The 26,754-nt window shown below is 43.4% G+C and overlaps 1 protein-coding gene across 1 annotated transcript in view; it reads left to right on the top strand.

Annotated features, from left to right (window-relative positions):
• LOC126191088 (UDP-glucosyltransferase 2-like) overlaps window positions 1-26,754 on the top strand; it is a 136,510-nt gene that overhangs the window by 87,569 nt on the left and 22,187 nt on the right. Inside the window, exon 5 of the mRNA XM_049931814.1 lies at window positions 13,044-13,287. Coding sequence (XP_049787771.1) covers window positions 13,044-13,287 — 244 coding nt within the window. The remainder of the gene's footprint in view (window positions 1-13,043; window positions 13,288-26,754) is intronic.

Below are 26,754 nucleotides of genomic sequence, written 5' to 3'. Positions count from 1 at the left end.
TAGTTAGAAGAAGGCGCCTGCAGACAAACTGTCTTTGGATCATAGTATGAAGGCTTTCACGACCGGATGACATATCTTCTGGTAAACCTAGGACTACAGAATTGCTAGACAGTTTTATCCGTGACGAGATCACGACCGATAGTTAAGTTTTATCTCTGACAAAGATGATCTATGCATATCACGTGTAACTCTGGCCACGCCCACTTTCTACGATACATAAGTCGCTTTCAGACGTCCGACCCGTCAGTCGGCAAGACTCACCGAAGGAGAAACACCCCTCTGAAGATGTCCAGCGTAGCTCTGGACGAAACGTTAGGAGCTGAAGAGTTTCATGGACAACGACCTTACATCCCGGAAGGTTTACCAGAAGAAACTGTCTTTGGCCTAGACACACTGGACCTACACTTGGAGTTATGGTCTGGGGTGGGATTTCGTCTGACAGCAGGAGCACTCTCGTGGTTATTCCACGAAATCCGACTGAAATTTGTACGTCAGTCTGGTGATACGATCTGTTGTGCTGCCATTCGTAAACAGCATCCCAAGAGGAGTTTTTCAAGAGGATAACGCGCGACCACATATCGTTGTTGTAATCCCACATGTTCTACATAGCGTCAACATACTGCCTTGGCCTGCTCTGTCACCAGATATGTCTCCAGTCGAACACGTATGGGTCATCACTCGGCCACATCTCCAGTGTCATACACAACCAGCATTAACCGTCCTTGAACTGATGGACCAGGTGCAACAGTCATGGGGAACCAGCCCACCAGCAGACATCCGGAACCTGTACGACACAATGTACACACCTTTTCGTGCTTGCGTTCAACATTCTGGGGGTTTCGATGGTTGTTAATGTACCAGCATTTTACATTTGCACTAACTACACTCGCGCTTACATTAACTTATGAACTAGCGACGTTAATCACTCATATGCATTACCTAGACATATGGATTACCGTAGTTTCATTACTATACATGTGTAGTGTTGGCAGAAGAGCCAACACTGTGTTGCAAGAGGAGGCCGAAATGCACGCGCCAACTCACGCAGGTGTCGCTAGGTCTGAAACAGGATACTTAATGAATGCTATAAAGAAAAGTACGTAGCTGCTGGAATGCTCAACTTTAATCCATCATTTGTATACAGCATTCTTGATGATACAAGTGAGACTCTCTCTAGAAATGGTCAATGGCGCCTTGCTAGGTCGTAGCCATGGACTTAGCTGAAGGCTATTCTAACTGTCTCTCGGCAAATGAGAGAAAGGCTTCGTCAGTGTAGTCGCTGGCAAAGTCATCGTACAACTGGGACGAGTCCTAGTACGTCTCTCTAGACCTGCCGTGTGGTGGCGCTCGGTCTGCAATTACTGACAGTGGCGACACGCGGGTCCGACATGTACTAATGGACCGCGGCCGATTTAAAGCTACCACCTAGCAAGTGTGGTGTCTGGCGGTGACACCACAACATGAATTACTTCTTCTCGTTAGAATTTTATTTCCCGTCAGAGCAATTTTAAAATAAGGAGAAATGTCTCTTCTACGGTCCATCAAGATCATTCCTCTGTAGAGTTCTGCATCTGTGTACTGTCGATGTTCAAACGTTAATGAATCTGAAGAGCAGACAAGCAAAAACCGTTGAACAAACAATATCGTGAAACGGACAATGATGAATTGAACGGTTTCTCACGAAGATCTGGATGTTGTTGTCGCTGTGGCTTTTGATATGCGACTGCATATGTGGAAACCTCGAACACCAAGTAGCATGTTTCTGTCCTGTTTCACTGTGCCTAAATCAAATCACTGGGATTCCTTATTCGCATTTTGATGACGAATAAGGAAAGGAAACATAACATAGCAATTTCTGTTTTGTGAAAAATTTAATCCTCGCCCCCAATTCTTTAAAGAATCAGCTCTCATATGTAAAACTGTTTCAAATGTCTGATTGGTTTTCAAATGTGTTAAAATGTTAAATATATGGCCTCAAGCATGAGTTTTGTTAGTTTCGGATTGTTCTCTCATAGACTAATAAAAAAATCAATAGTGTTTCTAGTTCGCTGGAAGTTGCTATGTCTTCTCATTATCAAACACTGAATGACTATAGTTTGGGTAATTTGCGTTCCGTGTTATGAAAAGCTGATGGTTTCTCAGACTTCTCAGTGGTTATGATGTCATCCCTCCTGCACTGTGTATCGCTCCATGTTATAATTTTATTGGTATGGTCAGTGGTGTATGTGGATAAAATGTGCAAAATGTGTTGCGAACAGAGTTAGTAGTAAAGATATAAAAGTTAAAATGTAATACCTGATGCTGAAGTTTGATTGCATCAACAGCGATTATTTCGTGGAGGTATCAGCGAGGAAAAGTTTCTAAAAGGTTTGAAATAATGTCTAACGTTCATTGAAAATTGTAACTGCTATCATTCTCAATATTTAGACGAAAATGGTGTGGGTAATTTGCGAGCCTTAACTTACACTGCCTCAAGACATGGACACAGTTTGTCACTTTAATATTTACCTTATTCTCTTAGATCTTTACCTTAATGTTATACCTTTTAATCAGTAGATTATGAAAGTATTTTAATTTTTTAAAGGCAAAGTATAAGTAGGATCGTGTGACTGTTCTACTCATTTAGTAATACAGCTATGATTATGTCACTACTGCATGTGTTATCGTACATTGATTCAGGCATTGTGTAGCTTTTCCCGTATAATACCTCTATTCTTAGTTATGTACCTGCTGGTCATGTCATTTGTTACATGGTACTGTTTCTTCATCGACATTTCATCTTTAAATTCTTTAACTTTCAAACATTTACTGTACATAAACTCTGAGTTTTATAGCTGAATGAGCTTGTTGGTTGGTAGAACACACAAATCTCTGTATTCTGAAACAATGTTTCTTCTGTTTCATCTTTTCGAGCTGGGTTATTTCCCTTGTAACGTATGTGAAACAACCTTAAAATAACAAAAAACATATCAGAGAGCTTAATAGGTAAGTAAATCAATTCGTTTAGACGACGTAAGCTACATTTCACACTGATAATTCAGCTACTTTCGTTTCTAGTTTAGCATCGTCTCCACATTTCTGTCAATATTAAAAAACCTGCAAAGCGTCTGTTTAGTTGATTCACAACCACTGAATAACGGGTTATCTTCGACTGCGTAATTAATGTTTACAAAAAAGTTAAAAGGCCACTGCTCCAATAAACTCATTTGTACAACACATTCTGATTTTTGAATGTCTTTAATGGTTTATGCCATTCTCGATGCGGCAAGCGAATGAATTGACTGTAGTAGTGTTATCAGGAGGTTTTATTCTACTTTGCAGTGAAAAGTATAATCCCCTAAGCACGTAGAGTTGATTGTATGATAAGGAATTTTAGTGTATTGTTACTTCCACAGGAATGTAGCTGCTCAAATAATAAGCGTTTTAGATCAATTGGATTTTAGTTATGTATCGAAGAGCGTATGGACTATCAGACCAATTGTGTGATTGGATTGAAGAGTTCCTAGATAACAGAACGCAGCATGTCATTCTCAGTGGAGAGAAGTCTTCCTAACTGAGAGTGATTTCAGGTGTGCCGCAGGGTAGTGACGTAGGACCGTTGCTATTCACAATATATATAAATGACTGAGGCTTTTTGCGGATGATGCTGTAGTATATCGAGAGGTTGTAACAATGGAAAACTGTACTGAAATGCAGGAGGATCTGCAACTAATTGACGCATGGTGCAGGGAATGGCAATTGAATCTCAATGTAGACAAATGTAATGTGCTGCGAATACATAGAAAGAAAGATCCTTTGTCATTTAGCTACAACATAGCAGGTCAGCAACTGGAAACAGTTAATTCCACAAATTATCTGGGAGTAGGCATTAAGAGTGACTTAAAACGGAATGACCATATAAAATTAATCATCGGTAAAGCAGATGCCAGACTGAGAGTCATTGGAAGAACCCTAAGGAAATGCAGTCCTAAAACAGAGGAAGTAGGTTACAGTACACTTGTTCGCCCACTGCTTGAATATTGCTCACCAGTGTGGGATCCATACCAGATAGGGTTGATAGAAGAGATAGAGAAGATCCAACGGAGAGCGGCGCTCTTCGTTACAGGATCATTTAGTAATCGCGAAAGCGTTACGGAGATGATGGATAAACTCCAGTGGAAGACTCTGCAAGAGAGACGCTCAGTAGCTCGGTACAGGCTTTTGTTGTAGTTTGTGAAGTACCTTCACCGAGGAGTCAAGCAGTATATTGCTCCCTCCTACGTATATCTCGCGAAGAGACCATGAGGATAAAATCAGAGAGATTAGGACCACACGAGGCATACCGACAATCTTTCTTTCCATGAGCAATACGAGATTGGAATAGAAGGGGAACCGATAGAGGTAATCAAAGTACCCTCCGCCACACATCGTCAGGTGGCTCGTGGAGTATGAATGTAGATGTAGATGCAGAATATGGAGCGTGTTTAAAGCCACGGAAAAGGTGTCGCAAACAACTGATTGTGCGCGTGTATCATGTTTTAGTCCGCCGATCGCTGGTAATCGCTCCTGTTTAGTAATGTTTTTCGCCAACATTTATGTAATAGAGGTGAGCTTTCAGTTACAATTACTTTATTCACAGTTTCAACATTTCAATAGCTTCATACGCATGTTCGAAAATAATCCACGTGACCGCCTCTACATGTATAATAATGGGACTTTTTACGAGCACAGTACGAAAGCATTTATTTACGGGATGGAAGAATAAACCTCGCAAAGGCGCTATATTTGCTGTGCTGTAATGATGTCGGCTCACTTCAAAATGCGTGTGAATCAACGAAACATCACACCTCTCGAGTTGAAGAGCAACGTACGTTTAGTCTGAGTCGATTTATCTTCGCATCTTTTAATTAAGAACCTTTGAGACGACGGAATGTGTATGGAGTGAGCATAATATACTGTACATCAAGCCAGAACTGTTCCAACTGTTCCTTACATAGGTCTGTATTACAATTTGCTTGCAATTTTAGTTCAGACAGGAAGTTTAATATTAAACCCCCTTGTCGTGTTTTTACACATGTATTAGTAATAGTGACGCCGAATATATTGTTATTACGATAAATTCAAACCGATGTGAAAAGAGTAACATTCTACATGTAGCCACAAAGTCACATGACCTTGGAGGCAATTTATGTTGACGACAGAAATCCTGTTCTACGTGTGAAAATGCTGATTTCCTAAATATTCCGGCTTTATGATTATATCATCGCAACTGCCCTGTTCAGAAAAATTATTCTCGAATCAGAGATAACAGCTTAGCCCATAGATAACCCATTAAGGAAATGTCACTAATATTTCTCACACACGATAACAATAATCACCATTTGCTCATGGGTTATGGTGACAATAGATCCCTATATCTGAGTGTCCAGAAGTACCGAAGCAAAAAATAAAAAAAAAATTTAAAAAAATGTAGCAAACGATTCACCTATATCCGAGCCTGCAGATTCCCAAGTAAAGGAGTATTACAGTTTATTCAGCACTGATTACTGAATCATATTTATATTCGTTTTTTCCACAATTTGTAAATTAAATCATCACTAATATTTTTTTCAACTGGACGAATTTCCTAAAATACCAGTTAATACATAATTACTTAAGATCCCTTTTCATTTTTTACCACACTGTTAGGTCCACTGTGCTGCATAATAAATTTATTTGATTCCAGATTTCCAGCTCAGTTTCGTGATCAGGTACCTCAGCTACTCTCATAGGCCTATGCGAATTTCCTTGTAAATCAAACCATGAGTTTGAATAGTGGCCAGGAATTTTTCTTGTTTCTGGTTCCACTGCGCGCTTGTATTTGTTGATCCAAATATCTAACTATCGTTGAGGATGTTAGGACTTCAGACATTCTCAGTTTCTAAATATTGCTGACACTGGGTAAAAAGATCAGCATACATATTTTAATGCAGTACATCGCAAGCTCTATTCACCAACACTCCTTCTAACTGAAAATAACAGCATAGCACAAGCCTTTAGGGTCAGCTAACGCTGTTGATACATGAGCACAAACGGAGTACTGTACTGATAGCTATATTACGCCCATGTTGGATGATGATGATGATGATGTTGGGTTTGTGGGGCGCTCAACTGCGTGGTTATCAGCGCCCGTACAATTACCCAATCTTTGCTCAGTCCAATTTCGCCACTTTCCTGGATGATGATGAAATGATAAGGACAACACAAACACCCAGTCATCTCGAGGCAGGTGAAAATCCCTGACCCCGCCGGGAATCGAACCCGGGACCCCGTGCTCGGGAAGCGAGAACGCTACCGCGAGACTACGAGCGGCGGACCCATGTTGGAAAGTAAATTTATACAAATTACACTTACTAATTGTGAAATATTTGCACTTGAGTAGAGTACTCTCGACGTGGCACGGACTCAGAAAGTCGTTGGAAGTTCGCTGCAAAAATATTGAGCCGTCCACAATTACGGAGGTGTTGCCGGTGCAGCAGTTTGGGTACGAACTGACCTCTCGATTATGTCTCGCAAATGTTCGATGAGATTCATGTAGGGCGACCTGGGTGGCCAAATCATTCGCTCTAAATCTCCAGAATATTGTTCAAATCAATCACGAGCAACTGTGGCCCTGTGACGTAGCGCATTGTCATCCATAAAAATCCTAACGTTGTTTGGGGACATGAAAACCTCGAATGGCTTCAAATGGTGTCCATTTTGCCGAATATAACCGTTTTCAATCAATGATCTGTCCAGAGGACCCAGTACATTCCATGTAAATACAGGGTGATTCAAAAAGAATACCACAACTTTAGGAATTTAAAACTCTGCAACGACAAAAGGCAGAGCTAAGCACTATCTGTCGGCGAATTAAGGGAGCTATAAAGTTTCATTTAGTTGTACATTTGTTCGCTTGAGGCGCTGTTGACTAGGCGTCAGCGTCAGTTGATGCTAAGATGGCGACCGCTCAACAGAAAGCTTTTTGTGTTATCGAGTACGGCAGAAGTGAATCGACGACAGTTGTTCAGGGTACATTTCGAACGAAGTATGGTGTTAAACCTCCTGATAGGTGGTGTATTAAACGTTGGTATAAACAGTTTACAGAGAATGGGTGTTTGTGCAAAGGGAAAAGTTCTGGACGGCCGAGAACGAGTGATGAAAATGTAGCACGCATCCAGCAAGCATTTGTTCGCAGCCCAGGAAAATCGACTCGCAGAGCTAGCAGAGAGCTGCAAATTCCACAATCAACTGTATGGAGAGTCCTACGAAAAAGGTTAGTTATGAAACCTGAACGTCAACTACCCGAGGCGATGGATCAGCCGCCAGGCAGCCCGTGACAGAGCACTTCATCACTGGCCTCCAGAAAGCCCTGATCTTACCCCCTGCGATTTTTTCTTATGGGGGTATGTTAAGGATATGGTGTTTCGGCCACCTCTTCCGGCCACCATTGATGATTTGAAACGAGAAATAACAGCAGCTATCCAAACTGTTACGCCTGATATGCTACAGAGAGTGTGGAACGAGTTGGAGTATCGGGTTGATATTGCTCGAGTGTCTGGAGGGGGCCATATTGAACATCTCTGAACTTGTTTTTGAGTGAAAAAAAACTTTTTAAATACTCTTTGTAATGATGTATAACAGAAGGTTATATTATGTTTCTTTCATTAAATACACATTTTTAAAGTTGTGGTATTCTTTTTGAATCACCCTGTACATCCCACACCATAATGAAGCCACCAACAGCTTGCACAGCGCCTTGTTGACAACCTGGATCCACGGCTTCGTGGGGTCTGCGCCAACTCGAGCCCTATCATCAACTTTTACCTACTGAAATCAGGACTCATCTGACCAGACCACGGTTTTCCAGCCGTATAGAGTTTGACCGAATGGTCATGAGCCCATGAAACGCGCTGCAGGCGCTGTTGGCAAAGGAACTCGCCTCGGTCGTCTGCTGCCGTAGCCCACTGACGCTGAGTTTCGCAGCTCTGTCGTAACGTCTACTTTCGTTTTACGTCCCACACTGATTTCTGCAGTCATTTCACGCAGTGTCGCTTGTGTGTTAGCACTGAAAACTCTACGTAAACGCCGCTGCTCGCAGTATTTAAGTCAAAGCCGTCGACCGCTGCGTAGTTTGCGCTGAGAGGAAATGCCCGAAATTTGGTATTCCCGGCAAACTCTTGACACTTGGGATCTCGGGATACTGAATTCCCTGACGATGTCAGAAATGGAATCTGCCATGCGCCTAGCTCCAACTACTATTCCACATTCAAGGTCTGTTAATTCACGTCGTGCTGAGGTAATCACGTAGGAAACCTTTTCACACGATTCACCTGACAAGGGAACATCCCCATCGCACCCCCCTCAGATTTAGTTATAAGTTGACACAATGGATAGGCCTTGAAAAACTGAACACAGATCAATCGAGAAAACAGGAAGAAGTTGTGTGGAACTATGAAAAAATAAGCAAAATATACAAACTGGGTCGTCCATGCGTAAGATAGACAATATTAAGGGGAATGTACGACGAGGAGCGCCATGGTCGCGTGGTTAGCGTGAACAGCTGTGGAACGAGAGGTCCTTGGTTCAAATCTGCCCTCCACTGAAAATTTTGCTTTCTTTATTTTCGCAATGTTATGATCTGTCCGTTCGTTCATTAACGTCTCTGTTCACTGTAATAAGTTTAGTGTGTGTGTTTTGCGACCGCACCGCAAAACCGTGTGATTAGTTGACGAAAGGACGTGCCTCTCCAATGGGAACCGAAAACATTTGATCGCAAGGTCATAGGTCAACCGATTCCTCCACAGGAAAACACGTCTGATATTTTCTATACGACACTGGTGACAGCATGTGCGTCACATGACAGGAATATGTTGTCGACCCACCTAACTAGTACACTTGGCGAATGGGTGAAAAGATTCTTCTACCTTGCCCGATTTAGGTTTTCTTGTGGATGTAATAATCACTCCAAAAAAAGTGATGAAAACATAAGAGTTTTTCACATAAACTGAAAATAAAAAGTTAAAATTTTCGGTCGAGGGAAGATTTGAACCAAGGACCTCTCGTGCCACAGCTATTCACGCTAACCACGGGACCACGGAGCTCCTCACTTCACATTGCCCTTAATATCTTACGCATGGACGACCCAGTTTGTATATTTTGCTTATTTATTCATAGTTCCACACAACTTCTTCCTGTTTTCTCGATCGATCTGTGTTCAGTTTTTCAAGGCCTATCCACTATGCCAACTTATAACTAAATCTGAGGGGGGTGCGATGGGGATGTTCCCTTGTGAGTATGTCAGCTCCGGCAATGCACCGCCCTTTAATAGTTGGTGTTCATATCGCTATTCCGTGATTTCTGTCTCCTCAATGTCATGTGTGACGTCATCTTTCTGTCGTGCGATGATGAGAAAAGGGACGGGGTGAACAACACTTAGCTTGTGATTCTTCAACCTCTCCCGGCGTATTTCTTGCTCGAACAGTCCACGGGTGCACTGCCGGTCCATAGTGTCCAACGGGCACAATATGTCGGCTATCAGACATGTCGCCATCGTCAGGTGCGCTGACGAACTCGGTCCGCGGTCCGCGCCCACGGGGGAAGGGGATTTAGGACCGCCGTCCGCCCTCAGGAGTTCAGTTCGTCAGCGCACCTGACGATGACGACATGACTGATCACCGAAATATTGTGCCCCTTGGACTCTATGGACCGGCAGTACACCCGTGGACGGTTCGAACACTTAGCTCGTCCTCTCGAATGGCACGGAGGGAGTCGCTGGACATAACGTCCAAATCCGGCGGTCGGATTATCATTAACAGTGTTAGGAGAGTTACCTATCTCCAGTTGTGAACTAACTTCATGCCTCAGTACGGAATGGATGATTTACGGTATTCACCCGACAAAAAGCCCACTCCTTGAGACACTACGGAGAGGTTTCGAATATAGTCCAGGACAATGGCGAAAAGTCTGATGATCATTTATTTTACGCCACCGCCTCTCAGGCTCTTGCAGACCAAATACAGACGGTGGAAATTTCTTCCAGCGCCAGAATTCAAGTCGGCTTACCTCTGAGTCTGGCGGCACCACAGCGAGTGTTTTGGCATCCTCGGCAATGAAGGCAGATATGTTGGAAATAACGTAACTGAATGTCCACGCCGTGGGTATTTCTGCGCTATGAGGGTACCCTACGATGTACACTGAGCTGAGAAAGTCTTGAGATAGCGGAATGCAGATAGGCAGATGACGGTAGTACCGTATACGCAAAATATGAGAGGGCACTGCATTGGCGGAGCTGTCATTTGCGTTGAGGTAATTAATGTGAAGAGGTGTCCGACGTGATGATGGTCACGCAGACTTGTAAAGCGGATAGCGGAATGCAGATATGCAGATGACGGTAGTACCGCATACACAAAATATGAGAGGGCACTGCATTGGCGGAGCTGTCATTTGCGTTGAGGTAATTAATGTGAAGAGGTGTCCGACGTGATGATGGTCACGCAGACTTGTAAAGCGGATAGCGGAATGCAGATATGCAGATGACGGTAGTACCGTATACACAAAATATGAGAGGGCACTGCATTGGCGGAGCTGTCATTTGCGTTGAGGTAATTAATGTGAAGAGGTGTCCGACGTGATGATGGTCACGCAGACTTGTAAAGCGGATAGCGGAATGCAGATATGCAGATGACGGTAGTACCGTATACACAAAATATGAGAGGGCACTGCATTGGCGGAGCTGTCATTTGCGTTGAGGTAATTAATGTGAAGAGGTGTCCGACGTGATGATGGTCACGCAGACTTGTAAAGCGGATAGCGGAATGCAGATCTGCAGATGACGGTAGTACCGTATACACAAAATATGAGAGGGCACTGCGTTGGCGGAGCTGTCATTTGCGTTGAGGTAATTAATGTGAAGAGGTGTCCGGCGTGATGATGGTCACGCAGACTTGTAAAACGGATAGCGGAATGCAGATATGCTGATGACGGTAGTACCGTATACACAAAATATGAGAGGGCACTGCATTGGCGGAGCTGTCATTTGCGTTGAGGTAATTAATGTGAAGAGGTGTCCGACGTGATGATGGTCACGCAGACTTGTAAAGCGGATAGCGGAATGCAGATATGCAGACGACGGTAGTACCGTGTACACAAAATATGAGAGGGCACTGCATTGGCGGAGCTGTCATTTGCGTTGAGGTAATTAATGTGAAGAGGTGTCCGACGTGGTGATGGTCACGCAGACTTGTAAAGCGGATAGCGTAATGCAGATATGCAGATGACGGTAGTACCGTATACACAAAATATGAGAGGGCACTGCATTGGCGGAGCTGTCATTTGCGTTGAGGTAATTAATGTGAAGAGGTGCCCGACGTGATGATGGTCACGCAGACTTGTAAAGCGGAACGGTAGTGGGAGTTAGACGCATGGGACATTCTGTTTCGGAAACCGCGAGGGAATTCAACATTCCGAGATCCGCAGTATCAAGGTTATACCGAGAAACTTCATGCATTAAGTCTCAGTATTAACAATGCATTGGTCGACGGCCTTCACTTAACGTTCCCGTTCCCTGCCCTGGCCGTTGACGTAAATTCAGGCAGTGTATTTTCCTCATCTTGTTGTCCCTGTCCAGCATGGTGTGTAGTTTGACAGCTCAATCTACTATAATCGGTTGTGGGCGACAATACCGTCTACGTTGTTCCATTGAAATTCCTGTTGCGTGCTGGTTGGGTGAAGCGGAGGTTATGTTGTCGGTGGGTCCGTTGACTGTGTGACGATTGGGTTATCGTCGGATCGACAATGAACGGGCCAACTGTCTGTCTCACCTAAGCGAGCATTAGTGTTTGATTTCCAAGACCGACCGTCGGAACTTCCGAGCGCCTTTCGGTGTACTGCCTTTTCTTGTTTGCTCTTGTTGTTTGTACTTGTATGGCTTCTAGCCGATTTTTAGATTAAGGTTGTTCAAAAATGGTTCAAATGACTCTGAGCACTATCTGCGATCATCAGTCCTCTAGAACTTAGAACTACTTAACCCTAACTAACCTAAGGACATGACACATATCCATGCCCGAGGCAGGACTGAAACCTGCGACTGTAGCGGTCGCGCGGTTCCAGACTGAAGCGCCTAGAACCGCTCGGCCACAAAGGCCGGCTTAACGTTGTTTTGCCCTTAAGGCGTCAGATGGTTTGGGCCTTCAGCCTAATTTAAGAACTTTTTTACGTAAAGCCTATGGCATTTTTAAAATTAATGTCATTGAGTCTTAAGTGTTGGGCCTTCAGCTGATTTTGAATTTAAGTTGTTTGCTCTTTAAGTGTCAGATTCTTGGGACCTTCAGCCGGTTTTGAATTAAAGTTGTCCTGCTCTTAAGGTGTTAGATGGCTTGGGCCTTCAGCCTAATTTAAGAACTGTTTTTCGTAAAGCCTTTGGCATTTTTAAAATTAATACTATTGCGTCTTAAGTGATGGGCCTTCAGCCGATTTTGAATTTGTTTGCTCTTAAAGTGTCAGATTCTTTGGTCCTTCAGCCTAATTAAGGAACTGTTTTAAGATAAGGGTTTGGCTTTTAAATTTCTGATTTTGGTTTAGTTTTAAGTCATTGGATTTCAGCCATTTTTAAATTAAAGTAGTCTTCCCTTCAGGCATGAGATTGTACGGCGCATTCAGCCGCTAATTAAGTTTCAAAACTAAAGCTTTTTTTTAAAGAAAAATTTTTCTTGGCCCCCTTAATGTTTGATGAAATAAAAGATTATATGTTGGGGTGTAACTGACAGGCGTTTATTTTGGCCCCTTTCCACAACTTAAACTTCCTGTCCTTTCCTGTCCTGATTTTTATCGGCTCAGTGTATTTGACAGTGCGATTAGTGAGACAAATGCATGTGTACAATTACCATAAGTATTAGTATGAAAGGAGAGAAAAATAAGACAGACTCGTTTCAACTTCACCAAAGTGGCGTTTAGCCTGCTAAAGGATACTCTGTCAGAGGTAGAATTTTGTTTCCTGTCATGCGACAAGTGGAGAAGCTTAAGCTAAGTGTGCATATGTGCGACAGGACCTGCAGCAGTTCCTGGACGGGGCGCCCGGAGAGACCGGCGCGGTGCTGTTCACGTTCGGCTCTCTGGTTCAGGCAGACACTCTGCCCACCGACACGCTGCTGGCGTTCGCCGAGGCCTTCCGGCAGCTGCGGCCGCAGCGCTTCGTCTGGAAGCTGGACGCGGGGGCGGCCGCCGCCAAGGGCGTCGCCCTGCCGGACAACGTGCTCGCCGCCACCTGGCTGCCGCAGTTCGACGTGCTCAGTGAGTGGCTCTCCCCTCGACAAAGTGGAGCACGCGTGGAGGTGGCACCCCAGTCAGTTACGAGAGTACACACTTCCAGGATCGGTCACAAGAACACGGGTCACCATTTGAAAAGCAGCGCCATATTCTCGAGCTTACCTCATTTTCTGCACCTTATAAACCAATGTGGCTTTTCTGATGAAAACTCCGCCCGAACAGGCCATGAAAGCTCAACAGTGTCGGCCGGTTGCTGTATCGTCTTCAGCCCACAGGCGTCACTAGATGCGGAGCCGCTACTTCTCAGTTTAACTAGCTCCTCAGTTTGCCTCACAAGGACTGCGTGCACCCCACTTGCCACTTGTAGAATTTTGGAACACGTATTGTGTTCGAGTATAATGACTTTTCTGGAGACTAGAAATCTACTCTGTAGGAATCAGCATGGGTTTCGAAAAAGACGGTCATGTGAAAGCCAGCTCGCGCTATTCGTCCACGAGACTCAGAGGGCCATAGACACGGGTTCACAGGTAGATGCCGTGTTTCTTGACTTCCGCAAGGCGTTCGATACAGTTCCCCACAGTCGTTTAATGAACAAAGTAAGAGCATATGGACTATCAGACCAATTGTGTGATTGGATTGAGGAGTTCCTAGATAACAGGACGCAGCATGTTATTCTCAATGGAGAGAAGTCTTCCGAAGTAAGAGTAATTTCAGGTGTGCCGCAGGGGAGTGTCATAGGACCGTTGCTATTCACAATATACATAAATGACCTGGTGAATGACATCGGAAGTTCACTGAGGCTTTTTGCAGATGATGCTGTGGTGTATCGAGAGGTTGTAACAATGGAAAATTGTACTGAAATGCAGGAGGATCTGCAGCGAATTGACGCATGGTGCAGGGAATGGCAACTGAATCTCAATGTAGACAAGTGTAATGTGCTGCGAATACACAGAAAGATAGATCCTTTATCATTTAGCTACAAAATAGCAGGTCAGCAACTGGAAGCAGTTAATACCATAAATTATCTGGGAGTACGCATTAGGAGTGATTTAAAATGGAATGATCATATAATGTTGATTGTCGGTAAAGCAGATGCCAGACTGAGATTCATTGGAAGAATCCTAAGGAAATGCAATCCGAAAACAAAGGAAGTAGGTTACAGTACGCTTGTTCGCCCACTGCTTGAATACTGCTCAGCAGTGTGGGATCCGTACCAGATAGGGTTGATACAAGACATAGAGAAGATCCAACGGAGAGCAGCGCGCTTCGTTACAGGATCATTTAGTAATCGCGAAAGCGTTACGGAGATGATAGATAAACTCCAGTGGAAGACTCTGCAGGAGAGACGCTCAGTAGCTCGGTACGGGCTTTTGTCAAAGTTTCGAGAACATACCTTCACCGAAGAGTCAATCAGTATATTGCTCCCTCCTACGTATATCTCGCGAAGAGACCATGAGGATAAAATCAGAGAGATTAGAGCCCACACAGAGGCATACCGACAATCCTTCTTTCCACGAACAATACGAGACTGGAACAGAAGGGAGAACCGATAGAGGTACTGAAGGTACCCTCCGCCACACACCGTCAGGTGGCTTGCGGAGTATGGATGTAGATGTAGATGTAGAAGACCGGATGGTCACCCATCCAAATGCTAGCCTAGCCCGACAGCGCTTAACTTTGGTGATCTGACGAGAACCGGTGTTACCGCTGCGGTAATGCCTTTAGCTTTGTGTGATTAAAGTTGAGTAAAATAAAGGGGCCAGTAGATTTGCAACCGGCAGAGCACGCTCAGGAACAGCTGTAGTGTTAGTGGATGCGAGTGGGTGCTGTAGGGGGAAATGCCGAGCGCTGGACGGGAACTGCTACACTCACATTTTTTTTTTGTAAATGTTAAATGGAGCCCCTCCACGCCCACACTTGCATGGGACCATTCAAAAAGATCTACCGTCACCTCTACTTTGGTTAGTATCTAAAAAGAAATCTGCAGAAAATACAACAAAAGCATTCAAAGATAAGGGAAATCTGAGCTCGTACTGAGGTGTACAGACAGTCGTTTTTCCCTCGTGCGATCCGCGAGTGGAACAGAGGGGGCGAAATATGACTTTGGCGCGAACTGCGCCCTCCGCCCCACACCACATGGTAGCTAGTGGAGTATATATGTACACTTGACAGCAAAAAAAGTGGGTCATTGCCGAATACGACCAACATAACGTAGCTGTGTTGCAGGTACTCTAAACACCAAACCTCCGTGGGGTACAGTCGTTTGACTTCACGCAATGGGTACCACAAGAGACTACTAAGAGACCAAAGGTCTTTGTGGCAGTCAGTCTAAGCGTCAACTAATATCGTCATACAAGACATATTAGAAAACACGTTCTTAGCGATGAGACACCTCATAACACTCATAAACTAACCTTAATTACAACAAGTGACATTCCAAAAGTTCTGAGAAAACGGATTATTTTACATGTATCGTATAGTAATCCTTAGTCAAAATTAAATACTTGAGACAATATATGGAGTTACAAAGCTGTACGGCAATTGGAAAAAAAGTTTTTCGCTCTCTAAAAGGTTTTTCATCCACGTGCTGAAGGTCACTTAACGGCGAGTGGCTGTGGAAACCGGATATTGGACGAACCAGTAGAAAAACGCGATTAACGGCAACAAGCACTCTTAGGAAATCTCAACATTAACAACGAATCACCACTAATATCATTGTTCTCGCAACACATCAACAGCTACGTGTACACAAATTTGAACTTTAAATGATATGACCAACGTCGTCGTTCTGGACCTGGATTCAAACCCAGCACCTATAGCCATTGCTAACTAAGCTAAGCTTTGTTTGTGCCTTATTGAGACCGGATCACTAGGCATAAAGAGACGTGATGTATAGACGTTTGCACCAGTATCAGTTATCAATTCAGATCCTGAAAATAAATGACGGAAATGTTTGTACTGAACTGGGAATCCTGCCATAACAGTTACCGTCCTGGGAACTACCCCCAACAACGTTTAATATGGTGTCATTCACAACGAACAAGGTATGCTCATGTTTAAAAGTGAAATGCCATCATATAAAGCTTGTGACAGGGATGCGAACCCAGCACGTAATCGGATTGTTAACGAAGTACAGTCATGCTCAAAAGTATCCGAACGACCTGTATTGCATTGCGCCTGATTCCCATGCAACCCACATAACGCAGCAGTCTATCAGGTCCTCTAATCGCGCCTTGATACAGTCATTTGACTATTGAAAATGGTTCCAACAAGTCACCACTATAAAACACTGCTCTGTTTCGCAATAACTCAGGATGTAAAGTAATACCACGATACTAAAAATATCAGGGAACGCCTTATCACAGATAAGACTGTCCTTAAGGCTTTTAAGCTCACATTTATTGCAATAAATGACATACCTGAAATGTTAGCACTCTTATTATTACGTCAGATAGGTAATGCACGTAGTAAGTTCGTCGTATTCATGATTTCCTCTTCAAAGTAACATACCATACTTGTTATTTAACACAAAATGTCATTAAAATTTACGTTATTCACGAGCAGCTAGTTGAGAATATCTATGAACTTCAAATGACACGACGAACCGACTCGTTCTGCATATGGATTCAAACCCAGGTCATGCAAACTAAGATTTCGTGACTGACGGAAATTAACAGTCATTCCTAACTAGGCATAAAGAGAGTGATATACCACATTTTTGGACAGTATCAGTTAACAAATATCAACTTTAAATTACATAACGTAACATTTTTAACGGACACGAATTCCTAACCAGCGTCTATTCTCCCTGTTAACAAACTACGAGAGATGTTAAATATTGCTACTTCACAAGTAAATTACTTGAAAGGCAGTGAGGTAAAGCTTTGTTTTGGACAGGGATTCGAACCCAGAACTTAATCGGATTGTTATCGAAGCACAATCAACTTTGACATATCGGATTTTCTCGGCAGTAGCTAGATGTATTAAATGAACGGACGAGACGAAACATTAATTTTTCCTTCCCAGGACTCCAACCCGGCACATATCGCTGTTATATTCTAGAGAAAAGGAACGTTAAGTATGGGTTTGTTACACCAGCAGCGACATGTGAGCATGTTTGAACTAGAAATAATATGTCGAAGTGTTCAGTTCTGACCGAGAATCGAACCCCACACATATCGTTGTTGACTACACACAAAGAGACGTCAGCTAACGAATTTTTCTCCACCAGCAGCTCGGAATAACATCCTTGAACTTACAGTGATCTCACAAATAGTTCTGTGTCTCACTGGGAGTCAAAAACGTCAGATATCGTTAGTGTTGACAACGAATGAAAATGCATTAAAAATAAAAATTATTATCCACCATCAGATAGGTGTTCTCATGCTAGAGCTTGATAATACATAGTGAAAAGTTTAGTGCTGGGCCAGTATTCCAACCCATTCATGCGCAATATGTAGAGATGTTGAGGAATCTGCAGTTTTGAACAAACAACAAGTTGTAGTCGAGCTGCATTGTCACGAAGGGATCAAATTCCGCGTTGAGGGCGGTCTGAGTTGCATTCCCAGTTCAGAACCAATTTTATTGACATACAGAAGCTCAAATAAAAGACGGAATAAGTGTCCTGTGACCATACACAGGGTATGTTTCGTCACTAGAAATAAATAACTAGTATAAGAAAGGTTCCTGGTGATAGAGTTTCTACATGTCGCCACTCCTTACTTTATTGTGGTTCCACCTAACGTCTACTTGGTAGAGAAGGAATATCATGTTCAATGTGATTTTCAGACCACAATGCCATTATACCTTCTTCACTTGGCGTAGCCAGAAGAGAATAGAATCTGCCTCTCCCTATCAAAAAACATCGGCAGAAGTTGGAATCGAACCGAGACCATCATCATATGAAACTATCATCAGTTCAACAGACCACCAAACCCTCTTCAATACGTCTCATTTCTCTATCATAACACCGTAGTGGCACACAAGATGAGAATTCTGACACACAGGCTCCCTGTGGTGGTGTGCAGGATGTTCAGTACATTCATTTACCTGGTTGACCGAATCGCCATGGACTAGCTGCCTCGGCTACCCAGTGCATACATTCGACTCTATTTTGTAATCACCGAAATAAAATAACGTAACTGCCACCTACACAGAACTGCCAAGAGTGTAGGATGCACAAATTTAAATAGGAAGTGTTCCATTCCATTTGAGCTACTCTATTGCTCTATCTGTTTGTTGAAACCATCGTGCAGTGCAAAAGAAATCCTGCAACTGTCTGTCTCTCAGAAGTCTAGATCCGGCCATATGCATTATCTCACAGCACTGTGGATTGCCCAAGTTCTGGAGGAACTGTTGTTCACTTCCAGAGGTGATGTAGCTACGTCACAGCTAGTAGAGTAACGGTAAGCGTCGCGTGTTCTATTAAATTCGCTACTACATTTTTTTTAAAAACGCAATTCTGCTGTCTGCTGAAGTTAACAATTTAATGGAACTTTGAACATAATTCTCTTCACTTCTCAACCCAAAATAGTCGCATGTGGAAAAAAGGCTAACTTCTGCGTCATTTTGTTCTTTTCGGGTTTAATAGACGGCCAGGCAGCAGATGAGCTCTAAGCTTTTGTATTATGTATGGGGAGAGCGCATCGTGCCAAAATAGTCAGAAAAGTATTTTTTACATTAGCTGTCGTCTGGTAGTGGCATTTTATTCTTCTTCAAACCTTGTTTGACAGCTTTAACTCAGAACAAGTTTTCTACATGCATGTAATCAATAAACTGCATGCGCATTGTCAGACTGTTATAGATAACATCAGAGAATTCGCATATATCGTTGATGATTAATTTCTATCTCATGTTTAGTATTGTTTTAACAACACTAAAAGAAACCTTACGAAAACTGTGCACTATATTGTAAGAAATGAAATAAAACTACCCAGGATAACCTTACGAAGAAAGTAAGTCTGTTTTAACAAAACTGAGTATCTGTATACAAGCGTGCCTCTATCTGCACGAATTAGTAAAACACTATTCACTTATATTTCAATAGGGTCTGTGTTGAAATGGTATGCTGTGTCATACTCAACAGGTATGCAAACGTGGCATTTCATAAATAAAGTTACGTATTCCTAGAAACCCAAAATTTGCTTGTCAGCAGCGGAAAGAGGCGTTACCTGTTGTGCAGAATTTTAAGTTTTTCACTATTGCACTATGAGCTGAAAGTATTTTCTTACCATTTGCTTATCGATGTTTGGTATGACTGCTTGCAGCTCTTACACAAAAGGGACAAAAACTTAACATTCAGCGAGGCTGGAACCGCGAACCATAACAGTCGCGTTTTCACAGGTCAGCACATCAACACAGAGCTAGCGGATAGATATGGTTTGCGCCTTCCTCTTACGAGGTCAGTAGTGGGTAGAACTCGTAAACCACTATTTAAGGACGAGATTAGTTGCGATTGCCACGTTCAATGACTTTGCTGGGCTGAAAACCGTAAATTTACAATCTTCTGTTACACCTCAAGCGATAACAACTCAGGTTATTCAATGGAAATGACACGAGAACAAGTGAACTTTGAGGCTTAATTCCGTGCACACCAGGAAGTAAGTCGTCGATCACAGAGTTGCCAAACATACCTTGCGTTGTTGCCAAATCTCAGTTACATTACCAGCAGGAAGAAGACGAACCGATGTGATCCTGCAGCGGGCTGGGAAGTGACCTTAGCTGGCGCCTCAAAGACGCGGCTGCTACGGCCTGGGATACGTAATGCGTCTGATTCGCATTTCTGTAAGTAGGTTTAGGGACTGGAGCTTGGTTGCTAATAATACCCAGAACTGACTGCTACTAAGCATCATAAATCTGCAACTCCCATAGTTGTTTTTCTATTTCTTTCGTAACTGTACTCAAAACTAAGAAACTCACTGACGGACGTTTTCGTGCCTCGCCGATATTCGAGCACAACAAACAAATAAAAATAAAAAGAGAATGGGTGTGTGTGTGTGTGTGTGTGTGTGTGTGTGTGTGTGTGTGTGTGTGAGAGAGAGAGAGAGAGACAGAGAGAGAGAGAGAGAGAGAGAGGGTAAAAAATTGTTGTAAAGAAATTGAATACTGGTATGTAAAGAAATCTTTCATTAAAATGACTCGTTCCACATCATTACGAAATGTCGTATTCATGATCTATGGAACAAGTATTACTCTAATCTAATCTAATCATATCATATGGCTGACTACCCACGAAGAGCCATAAAGTACGGAAATTTTCGCTTGTATCAGTAACCAAATCTAGCTACTGCCGAGAAAATCCGATATGTCAAAGTTGATTGTGCTTCGATAATAATCCGATTAAGTTCTGGGTTCGAATCCCTGTCCAACACAAAGCTTTACCTCACTGCATTTCAAGTAATTTACTTGTGAAGTAGCAATATTTAACATCTCTCGTAGTTTGTTAACAGGGAGAATAGATGCTGGGTAGGAATTCGTGTCCGTTAAAAATGTTACGTTATGTAATTTAAAGTTGATATTTCGTAACTGATATTGTCCAAAAATGTGATATATCACTCTTTTTATGCCTAGTCAGGAATGACTGTTAATTTCCGTCAGCCACGAAATCTTAGCCTGCATGATTGGTTCAAATGGCTCTGAGCACTATGGGACTCAACATCTGAGGTCATAAGTCCCCTAGAACCTAGAACTACTTAAACCTAACTAACCTCAGGACAACACACACATCCATGCCCGAGGCAGAATTCGAACCTGCGACCGTAGCAGTCACGCGGTTCCGGACTGAAGTGCCTAGAACCGCACGGCCACCGCGGCCTAGCCTGCATGACCTGGGTTTGAATCCATATGCAGAACGAGGCGGTTCGTCGTGTCATTTGAAGTCCATACATATTGTCAACTAGCTGCTCGTGAATAACGTAAATTTTTAATGACATTTTGTGTTAAATAACAAGTATGGTATGTTACTTTGAAGAGGAAATCATGAATACGACGAACTTACTACGTGCATTACCTATCTGACGTAATAATAAGAGTGCTAACATTTCAGGTATGTCATTTATAAAATAAATGTGAGCTTACAAGCCTTAAGGACAGTCTTATCTGTGATGAGGTGTTCCCTGATGTTTGTAGTATCGTGGTATTAGTTTACATCTTGAGTTATTGCGATACAGAGCAGTGTTTTCTAGTGGTGATTTGTTGGAACCATTTTCAACAGTCAAACGACTGTACCAAGGAGCGATTAGAGGACCTGCGAGACAGCTGCGTTATGTAGGTCGCATGGTAATCAGGTGAAATGCAATTTTTTTTTTCTATACTCCGCGAGCCACCCTACGGTGTGTGGCGGAGGGTACTTATTGTACCACTATCTGATCCCCCCTTCCCTGTTCCATTCACGAATTGTGCGTGGGAAGAACGACTGCTTGTAAGTCTCCGTATTTGCTCTAATTTCTCGGATCTTTTCGTTGTGATCATTACGCAGATATATGTGGGCGGTAGTAATATGTTGCCCATCTCTTCCCGGAATGTGCTCTCTCGTAATTTCGATAATAAACCTCTCCGTATTGCGTAACCCCTTTCTGAAGTGTCCGCCACTGGAGCTTGTTCAGCATCTCCGTAACGCTCTCGCGCTGACTAAATGTCCCCATGACGAATCGCGCTGCTTTTCGGTGGATCATGTCTATCTCTTCTATTAATCCAACCTGGTAAGGGTCCCATACTGATGAGCAATACTCAAGAATCGGACGAACAAGCGTTTTGTAAGCTACTTCTTTCGTCGATGAGTCACATTTTCTTAGAATTCTTCCTATGAATCTCAACCTGGCGCCTGCTTTTCCCACTATTTGTTTTATGTGATCATTCCACTTCAGATCGCTCCGGATAGTAACTCCTAAGTATTTTACGGTCGTTACCGCTTCCAATGATTTACCACCTATGGCATAATCGTACTGGAATGGATTTCTGCCCCTATGTATGCGCATTATATTACATTTATCTACGTTTAGGGAAAGCTGCCAGCTGTCGCACCATGCATTAATCCTCTGCAGGTCTTCCTGGAGTACGTACGAGTCTTCTGATGTTGCTACTTTCTTGTAGACAACCGTGTCATCTGCAAATAGCCTCACGGAGCTACCGATGTTGTCAACTAAGTCATTTATGTATATTGTAAACAATAAAGGTCCTATCACGCTTCCTTGCGGTACTCCCGAAATTACCTCTACATCTGCAGACTTTGAACCGTTAAGAATGACATGTTGAGTTCTTTCTTCTAGGAAATCCTGAATCCAATCACAAACCTGGTCCGATATTCCGTAAGCTCGTATTTTTTTCATTAAACGTAAGTGCGGAACCGTATCAAATGCCTTCCTGAAGTCCAGGAATACGGCATCAATCTGCTCGCCAGTGTCTACGGCACTGTGAATTTCTTGGGCAAATAGGGCGAGCTGAGTTTCACATGATCTCTGTTTGCGGAATCCATGTTGGTTATGATGAAGGAGATTTGTATTATCTAAGAACGTCATAATACGAGAACACAAAACATGTTCCATTATTCTACAACAGATTGACGTAAGCGAAATAGGCCTATAATTATTCGCATCTGATTTATGACCCTTCTTGAAAATGGGAACGACCTGCGCTTTCTTCCAGTCGCTAGGTACTTTACGTTCTTCCAGCGATCTACGATAAATTGCTGATAGAAAGGGGGCAAGTTCTTTAGCATAATCACTGTAGAATCTTAAGGGTATCTCGTCTGGTCCGGATGCTTTTCCGCTACTAAGTGATAGCAGTTGTTTTTCAATTCCGATATCGTTTATTTCAATATTTTCCATTTTGGCGTCCGTGCGACGGCTGAAGTCAGGGACCGTGTTACGATTTTCCGCAGTGAAACAGTTTCGGAACACTGAATTCAGTATGTCTGCCTTTCTTCGGTCGTCCTCTGTTTCGGTGCCATCGTGGTCAACGAGTGACTGAATAGGGGATTTAGATCCGCTTACCGATTTTACATATGACCAAAACTTTTTAGGGTTCTTGTTTAGATTGTTTGCCAATGTTTTATGTTCGAATTCGTTGAATGCTTCTCTCATTGCTCTCTTTACGCTCTTTTTCGCTTCGTTCAGCTTTTCCTTATCAGCTATGATTCGACTACTCTTAAACCTATGATGAAGCTTTCTTTGTTTCCGTAGTACCTTTCGTACATGATTGTTATACCACGGTGGATCTTTCCCCTCGCTTTGGACCTTAGTCGGTACGAACTTATCTAAGGCGTACTGGACGATGTTTCTGAATTTTTTCCATTTTTATTCCACATCCTCTTCCTCAGAAATGAACGTTTGATGGTGGTCACTCAGATATTCTGCGATTTGTGCCCTATCACTCTTGTTAAGCAAATATATTTTCCTTCCTTTCTTGGCATTTCTTATTACACTTGTAGTCATTGATGCAACCACTGACTTATGATCACTGATACCCTCTTCTACATTCACGGAGTCGAAAAGTTCCGGTCTATTTGTTGCTATGAGGTCTAAAACGTTAGCTTCACGAGTTGGTTCTCTAACTATCTGCTCGAAGTAATTCTCGGACAAGGCAGTCAGGATAATGTCACAAGAGTCTCTGTCCCTGGCTCCAGTTCTGATTGTGTGACTATCCCATTCTATACCTGGTAGATTGAAGTCTCCCCCTATTACAATAGTATGATCACGAAACTTCTTCACGACGTTCTGCAGGTTCTCTCTGAGGCGCTCAACTACTACGGTTGCTGATGCAGGTGGTCTATAGAAGCATCCGACTATCATATCTGACCCACCTTTGATACTTAGCTTAACCCAGATTATTTCACATTCGCATTCGCTAATAACTTCACTGGATATTATTGAATTCTTTACTGCTATAAATACTCCTCCACCATTGGCGTTTATCCTATCCTTGCGGTATATATTCCATTCTGTGTCTAGGATTTCGTTACTGTTCACTTCCGGTTTTAACCAACTTTCCGTTCCTAATACTATATGCGCACTATTTCCTTCAATAAGAGATACTAATTCAGGAACCTTGCCCTGGATACTCCTGCAGTTTACCAATATTACGTTAACTTTTCCTGTTTTTGGTCTCTGAGGACGGACGTTCTTTATCAACGATGATAATGTCCTCTCTGGTAAGCCGTCAGGTATTTTATCGTTTCGCCCATGGGGGGGTCCCTCTAACCTAAAAAACCCCAGTGTGCACGCCACACGTACTCTGCTACCCTAGTAGCTGCTTCCGGTGTGTAGTGCACGCCTGACATGTCTAGGGGCGCCCTACAGTTCTCCACCCAATAACGGAGGTCGATGAATTTGCAACCATTATAGTCGCAGAGTCGTCTGAGCCTCTGGTTTAGACCCTCCACACGGCTCCAAACCAGAGGACCGCGATCGACTCTGGGCACTATGCTGCAGATATTAAGCTCAGCTTGCACTCCGCGTGCGATGCTGGTTGTCTTCACCAAATCAGCCAGCCGCCGGAAGGAACCAAGGATGGCCTCAGAACCCAAGCGGCAGGCGTCATTCGTTCCGACATGTGCTACTATCTGCAGCCGGTCACACCCAGTGCGTTCAATAGCTGCCGGAAGGGCCTCCTCCACATTACGGACGAGACCCCCCGGCAAGCACACCGAGTGCACACTGGCATTCTTCCCCGACCTACCCGCTATTTTCCTGAGGGGCTCCATAACCCGCCTAACGTTGGAGCTCCCTATAACTAATAGGCCCGCCCTCTGTGACTGTCGGGACCTTGCCGGAGAATCGGCCACTGGCCCAACAGGCGAGGCATCCTGTGGTGGCTCGGAAACGATGTCATCACCACTAGGAAGCACCCCGTACCTGTTGGAAAGGGGTAAGGCAGCTGCCACGCGGCCAGATCCCACCTTCGCCTTTCGGCCAGGCACGCGCGAGCCCACCACTGTCCGCCATTCACCCTGGAGTGATGGCTGACCGGTAAGATGCTCACTGCCGGAAGACGCAGCGACATCAGGGGTTCCATGCGATTCCAAGGCCACCGAAGTAGGCATAGGTCTCACCACAGTTGCCCCAACGCCACTACGAGCCGACGCCTGCGCCTCGAGCTCGATGAGCCTAACAGACAAAGCCTCCACCTGCCCCCGAAGAGTGGCCAATTCTCCTTGCGTCCGCTCACAACAACCACAGTCACTACACATGACTATGTTTACCCTACCCTATACGGTGACAAATTCCCAAGATAATCTTCTGATGAGCTACTCTGATAATCAAGGAACACTCACTGAAATACGAGACGCGAAAACTACGCTAGGTTTTCCCAGAAAAACTATTTAAAAGCTAAGCGCAGCAAATAAGTACAAAAACGCTTTATACAAACAGTACTCGCTGCTGCTGGTGCTCTCGCTCTGGCTGTCACAAGACAACTGCTGATTCAAGTGACTAGTGGCTAACGGCCGCGAAACAAACAAAAGACGGTTTTAGGGCGCTTTCTGTTCTAAACGATCAAGGAAACACTAAGAAATCTAACACGAAAACTACGTAAAGTTTTATCAAGAACTGTTAGTTACTATGCAGAGCAGATAAACACAAATAGAATCCCTTCCTTAGTGGAAGGTCGTAAACAAAATGCAAAATAAACGTTTTATACAAACAGTACTCGCTGCTGCTGGTGCTCTCGCTCTTGCTGTCACAAGACAGGTCGTTCGGATACTAGTGAGCACGACTGTACATAAAATCGAAAGTTAAATATCAAATGTTTTCACCAATAGCGAAATTCTGGAACCTTAATTGACGATAGAATTGTTTTTGCCTGACTGGGATTCGAACCCAGCATCTAGCACCGTCGTTTTCTAGCCAGGAACAGACGATAGATAGCTATTGTTGGTTTACTAGTAGCGAGATGGGCCCATGTTTAGCTAGACATCAGGCGACGAAAACTTCTGTGCTGAATGGAATTGAAACCCCGCACACATGGTCATGAAGAAACTTCAACTATCAAATTCTTTTCCAATAATAGCTAGGAATGGCATGGTTGTACTTGCAATGATGTGATGGAAAATACTCTGTTGGCTAGAAGTTGAATCCACGGAATGTCGTCGTTCGTGATCACAACGAACAGAACGTCAAACACAAATCCGTTTTCACCAGTAGGATGGAGAGGAATGTTTGAACTTGAAAAGATGTAAGGAAACTTTTGATCTTGTAATGTTGTCATAAAAACCTCATCATATGGCTGTGAGTTGAAACGAACACCTTACAGCTGACAACGCACGAAGAGACGTTGAAATGCAACTATTTTTCACCAGTAGTTCGGAGTGCACATGCTAGGGCTTGAAATTAAATAATGAATGTTTTGTACTGATCAGGATTCGAAACCAAATAGGTGCCTTTCGAGGACGCCTAGAAGAGTTTGCCATCTTCGGGAACACAGTGAAATCGAATTCTAATCCCAGTCCAGCACCACAATTTTCAACGTCTCAGTTTCAAATAAAGTAAGAGCCTTGTG

This window comes from Schistocerca cancellata, chromosome 6, assembly GCF_023864275.1.
Source record: "Schistocerca cancellata isolate TAMUIC-IGC-003103 chromosome 6, iqSchCanc2.1, whole genome shotgun sequence".
Lineage (NCBI taxonomy): Eukaryota > Metazoa > Arthropoda > Insecta > Orthoptera > Acrididae > Schistocerca > Schistocerca cancellata.
This window is presented reverse-complemented; position numbering and strand designations above follow the sequence as displayed.